General features: G+C 72.4%; 5 protein-coding genes across 5 annotated transcripts in view; 2 read left to right on the top strand and 3 right to left on the bottom strand.

Annotated features, from left to right (window-relative positions):
• The window catches only part of CHLNCDRAFT_140338 (hypothetical protein), a gene marked incomplete at both ends in the record, with an annotated part of 4,061 nt that extends 2,323 nt beyond the window's left edge, over positions 1-1,738 (bottom strand). The window contains 4 exons of the mRNA XM_005850445.1: positions 84-307; positions 465-590; positions 783-1,615; positions 1,707-1,738. Coding sequence (XP_005850507.1) covers positions 84-307; positions 465-590; positions 783-1,615; positions 1,707-1,738 — 1,215 coding nt within the window. The remainder of the gene's footprint in view (positions 1-83; positions 308-464; positions 591-782; positions 1,616-1,706) is intronic.
• Positions 1,739-1,937: 199 nt separating this feature from the next.
• Positions 1,938-3,156, top strand: CHLNCDRAFT_140337 (hypothetical protein; the record flags this gene model as incomplete). Its single annotated transcript, XM_005850744.1, has 4 exons — positions 1,938-1,943; positions 2,205-2,531; positions 2,708-2,761; positions 2,908-3,156. 4 exons carry the CDS (start codon positions 1,938-1,940, stop codon positions 3,154-3,156), a joined length of 636 nt encoding a protein of 211 aa, XP_005850806.1.
• Positions 3,157-3,272: 116 nt separating this feature from the next.
• Positions 3,273-6,501, bottom strand: CHLNCDRAFT_140336 (hypothetical protein; the record flags this gene model as incomplete). Its single annotated transcript, XM_005850444.1, has 12 exons — positions 3,273-3,453; positions 3,599-3,683; positions 3,809-3,981; positions 4,094-4,224; positions 4,372-4,551; positions 4,682-4,801; positions 4,998-5,219; positions 5,360-5,744; positions 5,828-5,898; positions 6,100-6,213; positions 6,332-6,396; positions 6,474-6,501. The coding sequence occupies 12 exons, from the start codon at positions 6,499-6,501 to the stop codon at positions 3,273-3,275; spliced, it is 1,755 nt and encodes a 584-aa protein (XP_005850506.1).
• Positions 6,502-6,772: 271 nt separating this feature from the next.
• Positions 6,773-8,185, bottom strand: CHLNCDRAFT_140335 (hypothetical protein; the record flags this gene model as incomplete). Its single annotated transcript, XM_005850443.1, has 4 exons — positions 6,773-6,994; positions 7,151-7,400; positions 7,605-7,819; positions 7,934-8,185. The coding sequence occupies 4 exons, from the start codon at positions 8,183-8,185 to the stop codon at positions 6,773-6,775; spliced, it is 939 nt and encodes a 312-aa protein (XP_005850505.1).
• Positions 8,186-12,906: 4,721 nt separating this feature from the next.
• Positions 12,907-16,526, top strand: part of CHLNCDRAFT_34017 (hypothetical protein) — a gene marked incomplete at its 3' end in the record, with an annotated part of 4,188 nt that continues 568 nt past the window's right edge. The window contains exons 1-10 of the mRNA XM_005850743.1: positions 12,907-13,148; positions 13,271-13,470; positions 13,623-13,741; positions 13,969-14,147; positions 14,540-14,746; positions 14,989-15,239; positions 15,481-15,687; positions 15,850-16,008; positions 16,214-16,314; positions 16,362-16,505. Of these exons, the coding sequence (XP_005850805.1) occupies positions 13,109-13,148; positions 13,271-13,470; positions 13,623-13,741; positions 13,969-14,147; positions 14,540-14,746; positions 14,989-15,239; positions 15,481-15,687; positions 15,850-16,008; positions 16,214-16,314; positions 16,362-16,505 (1,607 nt within the window). The 5' untranslated portion in view covers positions 12,907-13,108. The remainder of the gene's footprint in view (positions 13,149-13,270; positions 13,471-13,622; positions 13,742-13,968; positions 14,148-14,539; positions 14,747-14,988; positions 15,240-15,480; positions 15,688-15,849; positions 16,009-16,213; positions 16,315-16,361; positions 16,506-16,526) is intronic.

Below are 16,526 nucleotides of genomic sequence, written 5' to 3'. Positions count from 1 at the left end.
TCACGCCTGCGCGCCCACGCACGCCCTGCCCCAGCCCCCACCCAGCCACCCACCCACCCACCCACCCAGCCCCGGGGCCCCACCTCCGAGTCCAGCCTGCCCGCCCGCCGCAGCGCTGCATCCAGCGCCTGCCTGCGGCTGGTGGCCGCCACCAGCGCCACGCGGCACCTGCCGCCCCTCAGCTCATCCACCGCCGCCAGCAGGCGCGCGGTGGCTGCGCGCTCGTGCTCCGAGGCGCTGCGCTGTCGGCAGGGCGCCAGCGCGTCGGCTTCGTCAAGAAACAGGATGCACGGCTGCTGGGACTTGGCTGCGGGCGGGGGCAGGGGAGGCAGGTGAGGAGATGAGGAGAGCGCTCTGCTAGCAGCGGTGGCCTGGCGGAGCATGCCGCGCACATCACCCGGGGCGCTGCCGGCTGGCGTCAAGCACAGCCGCAGAGCCCTGCCCCGCACGCCCGGAGGCCGCACCTGCGCTGAAGGCGCGGCGCAGCTTCTGCTCCGCATCCTCCCCCACCGCCTCGCCGCCGTTGAGCACCACGAGCGGCAGGCGTGCCTCCGCCGCCAGTGCACGCACCAGGTGCGTCTTGCCGGAGCCTGCAAAGCACAGAGCCCCACGCCGCCAGCAGCACAGCGGGCGCACGCGCGTGAGCACCCCGCTGGCTGGCCGGCACTGGCAGGAGCAGCACCGCACCGCCACCACCACCGCACAGCACCGCCAGCGGCAGCACCGCGGGCAGCAGCAGCACTAATGCCAGCAGCGCCGTCAGGCGCGGCCAGCGGGCGCACCCGGGGGCCCGTGCAGCAGCACGCCGCGCGCCGCGCTGGCGCCCAGCGCCGAGAACAGGCGCGGGTGTGCCAGCGGGTACGCCACCGCCGCCATCAGCGCCTCCTTCTGCCGCTGCAGGCCGCCCACCGCCTCAAAGCCGGCGTCAGATGGGTCCCCGCTCAGCAGGGCGGCACGCAGGCGGGGACGCTTGGCCGGGGCAGCAGCCGGCGAGGCGGCGGCGGCTGCGGCGGCGGCGGCCACCGCTGGCGCCAGGCCCGCGCCGCCTGCCGGCTGCTGGCGGGAGGCAGCGGCGCCCAGGGCGTCCCGCCCCTCGCCCCACCGCCGTGCAGCCAGCTGGTGTTTCTCGGTGCTGCCGCCGGGCAGGAGCTGGGTGGCATCGGCTGCCTGCGCGCCCTTGAGCACCCATGAGTGGTGGTGCCAGTCGTACCGCCAGCGGGACACGTGCTCGCCCATCAGCACGCCGCCAGACGCCGAGGCGGGCACGCTGCCATCGATGGTGTGCCCCACCGCCTGCCGGCCCCACGCTCCGTGCCTCGCAGCTGGAGCGGCTGGCAGGCTGAGCGTTGTGCTGGCTGGCTGCTGGGGCCGCTGCTGCTGCGGCACGCTGGCGGGCGGCGCGAGGGCAGCGCTGCTCAGGGGCACGCACGAGCCGAGGGGGATGGCGGTCTTGCCATTGAAGCGGGACTGCGCCTTGGCTCCTCCCACCGCCACCATCCCACCATCGGTTGGCTGGACCGCCGCCGCTGCAGCAGGCAGCTCCACGTGGGCGGTGGTGGGGGATCCTGGCGGCGCCGCGATGCCGCCGCCCTCAAACCAGGACGTGCCGCTCCACCTGCACGCCAGCTCGGGCTATCAATCAATGCTGTGGGGCCGCGGACAGGCGGTGGCCGAGTGCGGAGGCCCACGAGCGGAGGCAAACTCACCAGGATGTCTGTTCTGTGACGACTGGCACCATGCTGCGACGCTTGTAGCGACGCTTGCCACCTGCCAAAGTGTTTGTATGGTTGGTAAGGCCAGCACAAGGCTGGTTCTGGCGGTTTTCGGTTGCGCGCTCTGACGTGGCACTGGGCTCAAAAGCAGGCCATTTTGCTCATCGAGGGCACCGATTGAGCGGTTTGGTCATCAGTGGGCTGCAGCCAGTCCCCTGTCCCACAATGGGTGTGGCGCTGGGTGCAGCGCTGTCCCACCAGCCCCACCTAAAGCTGAGCTGCCGCGGCAATCCAGCGCAATGCAGTGGTGGCTCCTTGCAGCGATCGCCATTGCAGCAGCCGCATGAGCGGCGGACGGCGCCCCGCCCACACCCACCCGCCGCCGCTGCTGCGGAACAGCCCTGGCCAGGGCTCAGCCGGGCACGTCTTGTCAAGGGCGGCTTGGCTGCAGCCGGCGGCCTGCTGCTAGCATTTTCCGGCGGCCCTGTGCAGGCGGCAGGCGCCGAGCCCGTGGCTGCCGTGGCGGTTGTAGCGGCCCCCGAGGCCGTGGCCGCGGTTGGGTCGCCCGCAGCCCAGAGCTTCAGCCAAGTGCTGCTGTCCACACTGGGCGACTGCCAGCTGGCGGTGTCCGTGTACCCCACCTTTAGCTACAACGCTGCGGGCGGCGGCGGCACCGGTACGGTGCGTGCGCGCGACGACGGCCTGCTGCAGCTGGTCTTTGACCCCTCCACGCTGAACATCCCGCCCATCAACTACCAGCATGCCGCCATCATCGGCATCCCCGTGCCGCCCCCGCTCAACATCGCCATCGTGCCGCAGGTGGGCTGCAGGAGGGGCCGCCTGGGGTGTGTCGCTACCTTGAGGGGGCTGCCTGGCGTGTGCTGCTGCCTGGCTGGCTGTGGCGGGGAGCGGCATGGCTGCCACAGCGAGGGTTGCCACAGCGAGGCTGCCCCCGCCCGCTGGACCATCCTGCCTGCCCGCCTGGCCCCCCGCAGCGGCTGGAGGGCACGCTGGACCCGGCCACCGGCCGCCTGGAGCTGGACTTTCTGGTGAGAGGCGGGGCTGGCGGCGGCCCGGTGGGCGACTGCATGGCACAGCATGGCACGCCCCCACCACCAGCCACCCGCCGCGCCCTGCACCCCACCTGCCTCACCCCACCCCCCCGCATCAACCGCTCGCACGCCCACCCCCGCAGGCGTCGTTTGAGTTCAGCGCGGGCCCCCTGTACCGCGCCTCTCCTCTCACGGTGGCCACCACGCTGACCACGGAGACCTCAGAGGGGGCGCTGCGGCGCGGCACGGGGCAGCGGCTGCGCGGCGACGGGCGGGCGCGGCTGGTGGGCGTGGCGCGCGTGCCCCCCACCCCCGACGCCTTCCTGAACACGTTCCTCATGCTGCCCACCGATGCGCTGGCGGTGCTGTCCGCCGAGCTGACCTTCTCCTGAGCAGCGCAAGCACGGTCGGGGTGTAATGCAAGGTGCCTGCTTCACACGTGTGGGTTGGTTGGGCAGCGCAAGGGATTGAGCGGCAAGGAGCCAGCCTGTGGCTCGAGGCGCGCCCCCTACCGGCCCAGCCAGCGGCGCAGGCGCCACATGCCCTGCTGGCGGGGGTCCACCGAGGCGGGGCCCGCCACGGTGGTGGCACCGTCGTAGTCGCCCGCGATGCTGGGCTGCTGCTCCAGCTCGTGGCTGCCGTCCAGGAAGAGGCCGGAGAAGACGTTCTCGTGCACCTGCGTCCACTGCCTGTGCAGGTGGAGGGGCGGGAGGGGGGCGGGGTGGAGGGGAGCGGCGCAGCCGGCACGGGGAGGGCTGCTCGCGTATGCCAGGGAATGCGGCAAGGCGTGCCGCGCTGAGCCTCAGCAGTACCAACACCAGGTAGGCCTCTCACCTGAGCAGGCCGGAGGAGCGGGGGGCTTGGCGCAGCTGCTGGCCGTGGGGCACCGCCTGCGGCTCGCTGTTGTGGCGGGGCGACACTGCACGCAGGCGCAGCGCAGGCGCAGGTGGGACGCCGTCAGCCTGTGCTGCGGCGCAGCGGGTGGCAGGCGCAGCCTGGCGCACCCCCTCGTCGGCAGGCGAGGGCAGGCGCGCGGGCACCCACGTTTGGAGCCCGAGGCACTGCCCAGCGACCGAACAGAGGTGCTGAGGGGGGAGCCGCCCGCCGCCAGCTGCCCGCCCTCCTCCGCAGCCGCCGCCTCCAGGAATGCCTCGGCAGCGCTGTCAGACATGCCGGCGGTGTCGCCACCCTCCACGGCATCCAGGCCGGCTGCCAGGCTGCGGGGCCACAGGAGGGTCCGCAGGGAGGGGTGAGCGGGGGCGGTGACGCGCCGGGCACGGCTGCAAGCCTCTTGCTGATGCTGCCAGCCCGCGAGCGGCGCATGCCCACCTGTAGAAGGTGTGGCCTGAGCCACGCGCCGCCTTGAGCCCCAGGCGTCCCAGCAGCCAGGTGCAGGCGCCGCCGTTGATCAGCACTGTGGCCAGGATGATGCAGTAGGTGGCAGCAAGCATGAGGCTGCCCTGGGCGGGGTCTGCAGGGCAGGGGCGTGGCAAGGGTGCAGCGCTTGCATGCATGCGCCACGCCAGGCCAGGTCGGCGCTTGGCAGCAGCCGGGGCGGGCGGGAGGCTGCATGCAGGGTCGCGCAGCGTGCGGCGCGCGCCTGGCACCGCCTCTGCCGCCTCCAGCGCGATGGCAAACGCCATTGCGCCCCGCAGCCCGCTCCACCACAGCATGACCTGGTGCGACTGCGGGATGCGCAGCTCCCGGGGGCGGCCCAGGTTGACCAGCGCTGCGCAGGGCCAGACATTGAGGGCGCGCGACACAGCCAGCGCCACAAAGCACACGCCCTGCGCAGGGGCGCCGCCAGGTAGGGGCAGGGCCATGCAATCAAGGGGCCAGCCGACCATCCTCCCGCACATGCGGCAGGCAGCCGGCTGCGGGCTACACATGGCAAGCGCCCGGAGCGAGAGCCCCCACCAGGAAAGGCAGCAGCTGCCGGTTGTCGAAGCCCTGGCCGCTCATGAAGACCGAGGCGCCAATGTAGACAAACACAAACACCTCGGCCAGCGTGGACAGCAGCTTGAAGAAGGAGCTGACCTGCGGGGCGCGGCAGGGGTGGGGGTGGGTGGGGCAAGTAGGGCAAATATTACCCTAGTAGGGCAAATATTACGCCACCGCTGCCTCACCTGCGGCTGCGGCACTGGTCTGCAGGGCGAGGCACGCCAGCGCGCCAGCCCTGGACCATCTTGCCTCCTCCTGTATCCCAGCCCAGCCGCCCCCCGCCCGGGCTCACCCTGTCGCGGCTGTTTGGCATCATGTTGGGCTTGGCGTACGCCGCCATGAAGATGCCGCAGAAGAGCGCCGACACGATGCCCGACAGCATGAGGCCGTCGGCCAGCATGTAGGAGGCAAAGGCCAGCAGCACCACCAGGCTGCTCTCCAGCGGCATGTGGCGGCTGCGGAAGTGCTTGGTCTTGACCACCGCCGCAGCCAGCAGCGCCAGGCCGCAGCCCACCTGCAACCGGGGCAAGGGGGGGCAAGGCGAGGCGAGCGTGCAAGGCGCCTCAGCCGCGCCTGCACCACCCTGCTTGCTGAGCAGGCGTCTGCGCAGGCTGGAGGGGGAGCAGGCCTGCCGGGGGGCCGCCGCAGCCGCACCAGCATGGAGCCCACAAACACGCCCACAAAGGAGGCGGCGGCGGCGGCCAGGGCGGCGGGCGTGACGGGCGTGGCCAGGAAGGTGGACAGGGAGCGGTAGAGCACCATGGCCACCGCGTCGTTCAGCACCGACTCTCCAAACACGAGGGAGTAGAGGTCGGGGTGGGCGCCCAGGCGCTGGAACACCGCCAGCACCGTGACGGGGTCTGTGGCGGAGACGACCGAGCCAAAGAGCAGGGCGGGCAGGGGGCTGAAGGGCGGGCACAGGCCCAGCGCCCCGGCGCCCCACACCACGCCCCCCATCGCAAACGTGCTGATCAGGGTGCCCAGGAAGGCGAGGGTGGCGATGCCGTCGATGTTGGCCATGAAGCGATCCATGTCCAGCCTGCCCCGGTGGAGCGGGCATGCAGCACTTCACCCTCAGCGAGCAGACAAGAGGCACAAGATGCGAGGCGGCGGCCACCGCACCTGAACCCCGCCTCAAACATGATGGGCGGCAGGATGGCCAGCATGAAAATGTCCTTCTTAAATCCGATGAACTGCAGTGGGGCAAGCACAAGAGAAGAGAGGCAAAGAAAGGTAAGAAGCTGAATCCAGGCTCGCAGAGCAACGGGTCAACACCATACTGGCACTGCCCTCCCACCCTTCAGTGGGCCCCTCCATACGGCACTGCCCACTCAGCTGCCATGACTTCTTGCCTGCGAGTAAGTGCCATGGGCGCTGATGAGTGGCGTCAGCACAATGAGACCAATCATTACGCCCAGCAGCAGGGCGATGCCCGCCTCGCCGATCCAGTTGATGCCGCGCCGGCTGGCGGCGTGGCCCAGCGTCAGCGTGGCAATCACCAGCATGATCTGGGCGGGCACGGGGATGGTGGCGTGGGGGTGGTTTCAATGCATTGCATATGCTGCCACATGCAGGAAATGCGTCATGACGCGCGGCGTGCCTGGCAGCGGAGGCGGCCCACCGCACCTGGCTGAACACCGCGAGGGCTGCCTGGTTCTCCGATCCATCACCCCCCTCGCCGGATGCTGGGGCTGCACACAAGCCGGGCGGCAATGAGATTGGGCCCGGCATTGACAGGAGGGGTTTTCCCATCCCCCACATTCAGTACCTTGCAGCGTCCAAACGCCCTCCAGCATACTGTGTGAGGTTCTGAAGAGAGGCTGGATTGAGATGGGGTAGCGCGGCGCACCGGTGGGCCTTATTAGGGTAGGGTCATGGCAAGATATCACTCACGGGCACTGTGCTAGGACCAGAGAGGCAGTGAATGACGAGTCCGTGAGTTGGGAGGCTTGCAAAATCCATTCGACAGGATATGCCAAATTCCATGTGCCGCTGAGGTGGCAGTCTCCCACCGTCCCACCAGTACCATGGGTGGCGGATGTTGAATAGCACACATCTGCTGCAAAATCACTGCTCCCCGCTGCCCGCCTGCGCGCGGCGCCCCGCCGGCAGGTGGCGGTGGTCCTTGGCGGCGTTGCGCTTGCGCCTCTTGGTCAGGTACTGCTCCAGCTTGCCGGGCCCCGCCGCCTTGAGCTCCTCATACTTGGCCACCAGCTCCAGCCGCCGCTGCTCGCTCTTCTTGAGGTAGAAGGGGCGCTTGCCGTCCTTGACAGACGCACGCTCCTTGGCCTGCGAGGGGCGAGTGGGCGCGGGCGGGTGGATGAGGGGCAGCGAGGGCAAGCAAGCAGGTGCGACACGGCAAGCTCCTGGCGCAACTGCAGCTCTGCTACCATCCGGCGTCCAGCCCAGCCCCACCCTAGCGGCCCGCCCCACCGCCTGCCTCACCTTGACCTGCTGCTTGAAGCCCTCGCGCTTGCGCCGCGCCTCCTCGCTGCGCAGCTGCTGCTCCACGTGCTGCATGCGCGCCTGCAGCGCCTCGCGTGCCGCCCCGCCCTTGGCCTTGCCCAGCGCCGCCCGCAGCTCGGCGCGCTCAGCGGGCAGCTTGTCGTCGTACAGGAAAGCGTAGCGCCGCTTGAACTGCTCCTCCTTGTACTGCCCGCCACTCAGCGACTCAAACCGCGGGTCCCGCACATCCCTGCAATGGGTGGTGGCGGGGGAGTGGCGGGCAGGGGGAGGGGCTGGAGGGGCAGGTGAGCCGCACAGCTTCGACCATCCGACCGCACGCTGGACACCTTCCTGGCGCCCATTCCAGCGCCTAGCTGCCAGCCAGCCTAGCAGCCTGCCAGCCACATGACTTGGCAGCCACATGACGTGCCAGCCAGCCTGCGGAGGCGCGCACCTCTTGCCGCCCTGCAGCGTGTCTCGGAACACCGGCACCGGCTTCTTGCTGCTCATCTCCACCGGCCGGTGCTTGCCCTCCCGCTTGAACGACGCCTTGCCCTGGTGCCGCAGCGCGCGCGCCCGAGCCTTCATTGCATCTGCGCTGGCGCTGCCGTCCTGGCGCAGCGCCACCAGCTGGCCCAGCGGCAGGCCCTCGTCTTCATCCTCCTCCTGCTGCATGCGTCCCGCCAGAGGCAACGCAGTGAGCGTGACACGCAGGCAGCCTGGACATGGGCACAGGCGAGGAAGGAGGACTCGTGTGTTTGGGGAGGCGTGCCAAGGCCTCACCTCTCCGCCGTTGCTGGTCTCGGTGTCGCTCTGGCTGTCCCCACTGCCGCCCTCCGAGTCACTGCTGCTGCTGGCATGCTCTGGAACCATGCGCCTGGGCCGCTTGGCCTGCACCGGGGCCTGCTCCGGCTCCTCGTCGTCGCTAGAGTCCTCCGCGGGCGGCGGAGGGCGGGCGGCGGCGGCCGCCGCCGCCACTGCGCTTCTGTCGGCGCGCCGTGGGCGCTGCTGTTGTGTGTGGCCGCTGCGCTTCATGTCTGGAGGCCGCACTGCTGCAGGCGGGGCCTGGAGGTGCAGATTGGGAGGGGCGGCGCCTTTCAATGCACGCCTCCCAAGGACTCGCCTCGACAACCTGTTGCTTGAAGACCCAACAGCTGTAAGGTAAAGGCAGCTGGCGTGTTTGGGCTGCCAGAGCTCACCAGGCACCCCCGCCGTACATCACGTCCTGCCCTGATTCCTGGGCAGGCTTTCACACGCCCTGTTCATGCCCATCGCCCCCGGGAGGTCGAGCGGTGCGTAATTGAGGCGCGCATGGTGCATAATATCCTCACTATGCCACGCCAGTGATCAGGAAATGGCGTCGAGCGGGGGCACCCGGCTGCAGAAGCTGCTGAACCTCATAGATGGTGGGTTGCGGGAGGCATAGCACGGCTGCCTTGGTTATAGGCCCGCTGCTGTGCTCACCTGTTGCGGAGTCGGGCTGCCTGCCGCTGCAGGAGGCTCAACCCTGGAAATACGCAAGGCGGCAGCGGCCCAGATCGCCGGAATTGCCGCCGCCCACCCGGCACAGCTCCCAGCCGTCGTGGCGGCAGTCTCTCGCCACCTGCGGCACAAGGACTGGGACGCGCGCGTGGCGGCTGGCCACTGCCTGGGCCTGCTGGCCGAGCACTTTGCACACCACACGGCTGCGGAGCTGCAGGCTGCCGCAGCGGCGGCAGCGGGCGGCACAGCCGAGGCGAGCATGAAGGTGGAGGAGGGCGGCGCGGCGGGCGGCAGCTGCGGCGCGCCCCCCGCCGAGGCCGCCCATCTCCTGTCCTTCAGCAGCTTCAACGTGCAGCAAGTGCTGGCGCAGGGCACGCCCATGCTGGCCTCGGGCAGCGAGGTGCGTGGTGCAGGCCGCGGGCGCGTGCTGCAGATGAGCAGCACGCCTGGTGCCGTCTCAGGTCCCCGCACGCCTGCTGGCCGCCGTGCGCCCAAATGTCCCTTGCGTGAAGCTCAGCCCCCTCCACTCCTGCCTGCCCGCCCCCTACTGCCCCGCCCCCCAGGAGTACGAGCTGCCCGCCGACGCCGCCGGCCTGAGCCGCGCGGAGCAGCTGCAGCGCCAGCGCGGCAACCTGAAGCAGCGGCTGGGGCTGGGTGGGCCCCTGATGGATGGCCTGATGGACACGGATGAGATGTTTGGGGAGGAGGATCTGCTGCAGGCAGACTCGCAGGCCCCTGGGCTGGCCAGCAGGCGGCTCAGCAGCACGGCGGCCGGCCTGGGCTGCGGGCCGCTGGGCAGGCAGGCGTCGCAGGCGCACAAGGATGCCTCCCAGCTGCTGGCCGACATGGGTGGGCTGTCGGCCAGGGAGCGCGCGGCGGCGGTGCGGCGCGCCAAGTCGCTCAAGCGATCGGCCAGCTCGGCGGCGGCGCCGGCGGCGCCCGGCCCCAGCCCGCCCAAGAGGGCCAAGGGCTCGGAGGCCAGCGGCTCGGAAGCGGGGGCAGCCGCCGCCGAGCAGGAGGGCCCCAGCGGCGAGGCTGCGGAGGCGGAGTGGCAGGACGTTGTGGCTGCGGGGCGCTGGCCCTTCCAGTCGCTCTGCGACCAGCTGTGCCTTGATGTGCTGCACCCGCACTGGGAGGTGCGCCACGGCGCGGCGCTGGCGCTGCGAGAGGTGCTGCGCAGCCAGGCGGCGGCGGCGGGCGTGCATGCGCCCGTGGCGGCGCAGCCCGCGGGCTGGAGCGCGGCGGGCGGCGGCGGCAAGCTGGCGCTGGGTCCCGTCAGCGCGGCAGACGCGGTGGCGGCTGCGGCGGCCAATGCTCGGTGGCTGGAGGACTGTGCCATCCACCTGCTGTGTGTGCTGGCCCTGGACCGCTTTGGAGACTTTGTGTCAGACCAGGTGCGGGCGGCCTGGTGGCGGCGCGTGGCCGCGCCTGCCCGCCCGCCAGCTGCTCCCGGAGGCTGCCGCCCGCATCTCGCCCGCCACACCTCCTCATGGCCTGATGCCCGAAAGTGCGGCTGCCTGGCCACAGGTGGTGGCGCCCGTGCGGGAGACGGCGGCGCAGGCGATGGGCGCGGTGGCGCGCCCGCTGGCGCCGGCCGCGCTGCCCCCGCTGCTGGCCGCGCTGCGCCAGCTCAGCGAGCACGACGGCGAGTGGGAGGTGCGGCACGGCGGCCTGCTGGGCCTCAAGTACGTGATGGCGGCGCGGGCGGAGGGAGTGGGAGGCGCCCTGCTGGAGGCGGCGCTGCCGGCGGCTGTGGTGGGCCTGCAGGTGGGAGCAGAGTGCCACGCCGGCGCCGCCGCCCGCGCCGAGTGCTGGCCGCCTGCCGGCACGCCTGGCTGCCCGGCGGCGTGCACAGCGCCTGCTTTTGCGGTTGGGGGCGTGCCAGCGCCCTTGTGCGGCGTGGGGAGAGCGGTGCTGTGCAGCCGCTGCCTTGGCTCCCTCCCGAAACCATGTGCCCAGCCAGCACCCCGCCCCTCCGCCCCTCTGGCCCGCAGGACGGCGACGACGACGTGCAGGCGGTGGCGGCAGAGGCGCTGCTGCCGGCGGCGGGCCTGCTGGCGGGCGCGGGCGCCCCGCCCGGCGCCGCCCACGTGCGCCGGCTGCTGTGGGATGCGCTGCTGGAGCTGGAGGAGCTGAGCCCAGCCACCGGCAGCGTGATGGCGCTGCTGGCTGAGGTGCACTCCTGCTCGCCAGCTGGCGGCGACGACGGCGACGACGGCGGCGGCGGCCTGGGCGCCCTCGTGCCCCGCCTCTGGCCCTTCCTGCGCCACGGCCTCGCCTCGGTGCGCCACGCCGCGGTGCGCTGCCTGTCGGCGCTGCTGAGCAGCCAGCCGGTCGCGGCGGTGCTGCCCGGCGGCGAGCTGCGGCGGGCCGTGCGCCTGCTGTTCCAGGCGATGCTGCTGGAGCGCAGCACAGCGGTGCTGGAGGCCTTGCAGGCGGCCTGGCAGCTGCTGGTGCAGCGGGCGGCGCCCGACAGCCTGGCGGCCGCGCTGGCAGAGGGGCTGCCGCCCCCGCCAGAGGCCGAGGGCGCGCCGCCGGTGACGGCGCTGGCGGCTTTGTTCCGGCTGGCTGCCACGCCCGCACAGAGCTCTCTGGATGCCTCGGTCGTGCTGACGGTGCCGCTGCCGCGCAAGCGGGCGGGCGGCGGCAGCGGCAGCAAGGCGGCGCAGGCGGGGCGGGGGCAGCACCTGCCAGCCGCGCCGTCTGAGCAGCAGCTGCAGCAGCAGCAGCAGCAGGAGAGCCGGCGGCGGGGCAGCCTGCTGGTGGAGACGGGTGGCGAGGGCGGCAGCACCACGCGCATGCGGCTGGCGGCGGCGAGCGCGCTGGGCCAGCTGGCACACACGCTGAGTGGCGCCAGCGGGGCGCCACCCAACCCCATCCAGCCGCACATCGAGGCGCTGCTGCGCGGCCCCAGCGCGGCCGGCCGCCTGCTGGCGGCCTTTGTGGTCGCCCGCTGGGCGCGGCTGCGGGCGGCGGCGGCAGAGGCGGGCGAGGGCGGCGAGGCAGCCGCGCCCGCACCAGACCCCAGCCTGCAGCAGCTGCTAGCGGTACTTCTGGAGCTGCTGGCGGCCCCCGCGGGCGCGGCGCAGCCCTACGTCGAGCTGGCGCAGCTGGCGGCGCAGCTGCGGGGCCAGGCCTCGGCCCTGATTGCTCGGGCGCTGCAGGGCAACGTGGCGCTGGCCATGCCCGGACCCCTGGACTCGCTGTGGCACCAGGGAGCGGCGGCGCTGGAGGCGCAGGTGCCGGCCACGGCAGGTGCGCGCGCCCGTGCCGGTTGCGCTGCCCGCCCGCTTGAGCTGCCAGCCTGGAGGGATGGGCTGCCTCCCTGTGACAGCTGGGAGCGGTGGCGGCCCCCTGTCGCGCAGCACAGGGTGCACCACACCACTGCGCGTCGTGCACCGCCCGCCCGCCTGCCTCACCACCGCCACGGCCTGCCTGCCCTTGCCACAAGTGCAGGCGCCGAGCTGGTGCTGGCGCAGCAGGCGCTGGCGGGCACCGCGGCGCTGCTGCAGACCAGCGAGGCCATCCTGCACACAGGCGTGGCGGCGGCGCAGGCGGCGGCTGCCGTGCAGCTGGCCAGCCTGCCCCCCAAGCTCAACACCATCATCCAGCCCCTGGTGGCCGCCGTGCGTCGCGAGCCGCAGCCCGCGCTGCAGGATGCGGCGGCAGAGGCGCTGGCACGCCTCGCGCTGCTGTGCGCCCACCGCACGCCGTGCCCCAACGACAAGTGAGCTGCCGGCTCGCTTGGGGGGGGAGGGCGGGGGTGCAAGGAGCGGCGGGCCCGCGGCGGGCCGGCTTGTGGCATGTGGCATGTGCTGTGTGTGTTCAGCGCCTCTGTGGATGAGAGTGCTGTGCAGCCCCTGCTCCCCACCTGCTGCCTGCCCTGCCCGGCCCTGCCCTGCCCCCACCCCAACACATACACACACGCCTGCCCGCAGGATCATCAAGAACATGTGCGGCTTTGCATGCGGCGACCCGCGTGCCGTGCCCAGCGTGGCCGCCCCGCCAGACCTGCAGGCGGAGCTGGATGCAGCGGATGGCGGCGGCACAGGCGGCGGCGGCGGCGGCGGCACCAGGGGCGGGCGGCAGGCGGCGGCGCCCACCCCGCAGGAGCAGCAGCAGGAGCTGGGAGCGCAGGCGCTGGCGCTGGCGCGGCGGGGCGGCGAGGCCGTGCTGCAGAGCATGGCTCGGCTGTCGGGGCCCCGCCTGCAGCAGCAGCTGCCCAAGCTGTGGGAGCAGGCCTCGGCGCCGCTGGCTGCTGTGCAGCAGGCGGCGGCGGCGGCCGACCTGCAGGCGGCAGTGCATGCGCTGCACGTGCTGGTGGTGCTGGCGCCAGCCGTGCATCCCGACCTCGTGCCGCAGCTGCAGGCGCTGCTGCCGCTGGTTGGGCGCTGCCTGCAGCACCCCAATGCGGCGGTGAAGCTTGCGGCGGCCAGGAGCATCGCGGCACTGGCACGCGCGCACACGACGGCTCTCATGCCGCCGATACTGCGCCTGCTGGCACCCTTGCTGGAAGGTGGGCGCCGCCGGAGCCTGCTTGCTCCTGCACACGCGCTGGGGCGGCTGGCTGGCACCCACGCCTGGCCCGTGCTGTGCTCCCCTCTGCCCACCACCTCCGCCGCCTGCCTCCCGCCGCAGGCGGCGCACCCGACGACGCCCGCCTGGGCACCCTGCTGGCGCTGCATGCCGCCGTGGCCTCCCTGGGCCTGGCCCTGGTGCCTTACTCGCTGCTGGTGGTGGTGCCGCTGATGGGGCGTATGAGCGACAGCCAGCCCACGGCGCGCGTGCTGGCGGCGCGCACCTTTGCGTCGGTGGTGGCGGTGATGCCGCTGGCACAGGCAAGCCCCTGCCCGCCCCACAGCCCCAACCAAGTCCCAGGCCGCCTGCCTGGGCGCTGCTGCGCATGCACCAGCACCCGCCGCCGGCCCCCGCTCTCACGCCGCCCTCCCGCCTGCCCTCCCCCACCACCACTCCCCGCCCGCGCCTGCAGGGCGGCGGCGAGCCTCCCGGGCTGGACGACGCGCAGCGGCGCCTGCTGACCAGCGAGGGCCGCTTCCTGCACCAGCTGCTGGACAACTCCACCATGGATGACTACCGCCTGCCCATACAGTGAGGGCGGGGGTGGGGTGGGGTGGGGTAGGGGTGCGGGCCGTGTGGGGTGCGGCTGGCCGCCGTGTGGGGTCGCGCTGTTTTTGGGGGGGGGGCCGTGATTTGAGAGGCAATTGTTGGCCCTGGGACGGGGGCAAGAGGGATGCGGCCCCTGAACCCCACAGCCAGCATTGGCCCTGGGAGCAGACGTGAGTGTGTGGCTGTCTCGTGTGGTGTGCGCCGCGCAGGCTGGCGGGCACGCTGCGGCGGTACCAGCAGGAGGGTATCAACTGGCTGGCCTTCCTGCGCCGCTTTGGCCTGCACGGCGTGCTGGCGGACGACATGGGCCTGGGCAAGACGCTGCAGGTGGGGGCTGGGGCCGTGGCCTGGCCTGGCCTGGCCTGGCCTGGGTGGCTGGAGCGCCGGCGTGGGCGCGCGGCGGTGGCGGCGGCGTGTGCGGCCTTGCGAGGCCTGGGGGCCTGCAGCGGCACTGTTGCCTGCTGGCCGTGCTCTCCCCCACCCGCCCTGCTGACCTGGCCTGTGCCCCGCGGCGCCTGCTGCGTGGGATGCAGACGACCGCCATCATGGCGGCACATACGCACGAGCAGCGGCAGAAGTTTGCGCGGACAGGCAAGGGGCAGGCGGCTGCATGGGCACGCCCCTGCTGATCGCCTCACGTTGCCTCCGCCCGTGCGCGGCCTGCCTGCTGGCTCCGGGCTGGCCTGCTGCGCTCCTGCTGAGCTGGTCCTGCCCGCCCCCTGCTCAGGCCGCTGCCGCTGCTCCGCGCCGCTCCCTCCCCCTCCGCCCGCCCGCCTGCAGGCGCGGCGCAGGACCGGCCGGTACCGTCGCTGGTGGTGTGCCCCTCCACGCTGGTGGCCCACTGGCCCTTTGAGATTGGAAAGTTTGTGGGGCCGGAGGTACTGCGCCCGCTGCAGTACCACGGCACGCCCGCCGAGCGCGCCGCGCTGCGCCGCCAGCTGGCCTCCCATGACGTCGTGGTCATGAGCTACGAGAGCCTGCGCGCGGGTGAGCCTCTGCTGCCCCGCCCGCTCGCCACCCCGCCTGCCTTCCGCTGCCCCCCCCTGGCTGCTGTCCTTCGCGTGGCCCCGCACCCTCCCCACACATACTCCACCCTCCCCACACACCCGGCACCCTCCACACACCCTGCACCCTCCACACACCCGGCACCCTCCCCACACACCCTGCACCCTCCCCACACACCCTGCACCCTCATGCCCCACCCCACCCCGCCCCGCCTATCCGTGCAGACGTGGACTGGGTGTGCGCCCAGGCCTGGTCCTACTGCGTACTGGATGAAGGCCACGCCATCCGCAACCCGGCCAGCAAGGTGGTGCAGGCGGCCAAGCGCGCGGGGCGGGGGGCGCGCCACCCCCTGCTGCTGTCGGGCACGCCCGTGCAGAACAACGTGGGGGAGCTGTGGAGCCTTTTCGATTTCCTCATGCCCGGCCTCCTGGGCTGGGAGCGCCAGTTCAGCGCCCGATACGGCCGCACGCTGCAGGTGCGTGCGTGTGTGTGTGTGTGTGTTGGGGGGGGGGGTGCGCCTGCCGGGCTGCCTTGAGGGGCTCCACGTACCAGCTGCTGAGCAGGCATCCCCGCCAGTGCATGGGCGGCAAGGTGTGTGGGGGGCGGTGCACACCCTGCACAGCGCCAGCCCCAGCAGCCCCCAGGGCCAGGCTGATCCAGCCCGCCTGCCCCCTGCCCCGCCCCACATGCCTGGACCGCGTGCTCTGCCCTCGCAGGCGGCGCGCGCCAGCAAGCGCGGCAGCGCGGAGGCGGAGGCGGGGCTGCTGGCTGTGGAGGGGCTGCACCGCCAGGTCATGCCCTTTGTGCTGCGCCGCACCAAGGACGCGGTGCTGGCAGACCTGCCGCCCAAGATTGTGCAGGATGTGGTGGTGGATCCCTCCCCCCTGCAGCGACACCTCTACCAGGAGTTCCAAAACAGCCAGGTGGGTGTGGGTGTGTATGTGGGTGCGGGGGGGTATGGGGTGAGAGGTTTGTGTGCACGTGTGGAGAATGTGTGTGTGGGGGGCAGGGTGAAAGCGGAGGAGCTGCTGCGAGACACAGCGGGGGCTGACTGCGCTGCCGCCGCCCCTGGCTGCCCCCTGCAGGCCCTGGCCCAGATCTCTGGGCTGGTGGGGGCTGGCGGGGTGTCGGGAGGGGGCGCCCCCTCGCCTCCTCCCCACGTCTTCCAGAGCCTGCTCTACCTGCGCAAGCTGTGCAGCCACCCGCTGCTGGTGCTGGACCCGGCGGTGCCGCAGCACATGCAGGTGGGTGGGTGGGTGGTGCAGTGTGGGTGTGGGTGTGGATGGGTAGGTAAGCGGCGGATGAGGCTGTGTGGTCCCGCGTCAGTGCCCTGCCTGCCATCCCCAGGGTGGATGCCACCCCAAAGCTTGCCATTCCGCGCCCTTGGCCCCCACGCGCACCCACCCACCACCCTGTGAGCAGGCGGTCCACAAGGTGCTGGGCCCCAAGCACGGCGGCGACTGGGCGGCGGCGCAGGCGGCCCTGCGCTCCAGCCTGGCCCACGCGCCCAAGCTGGCAGCCCTGCAGGAGCTGCTGCTGGAGGCGGGTGGGTGGCGGCGGGGTGTATGAGTGGGGGTGGGTGGTGGTGGGTGGGGAGGGGAGAGGCAGCTAGGGGGCAGGGTGGGCAGGTTGCGGGCAGGCCAGGCCAGGGCCAGGCCAGCCCCGGGGTGCCTGCAGCGCATGCACTGGCAGGCCACCCAGGCGTGTGCCCCACCCTTGCCCTGCACCTGCTCCCCCCGCTGTCCGCCAGGCATCGGCGTGC

This window comes from Chlorella variabilis (assembly GCF_000147415.1).
Source record: "Chlorella variabilis unplaced genomic scaffold CHLNCscaffold_3, whole genome shotgun sequence".
NCBI classification, from domain to species: Eukaryota; Viridiplantae; Chlorophyta; class Trebouxiophyceae; order Chlorellales; family Chlorellaceae; genus Chlorella; species Chlorella variabilis.
This window is presented reverse-complemented; position numbering and strand designations above follow the sequence as displayed.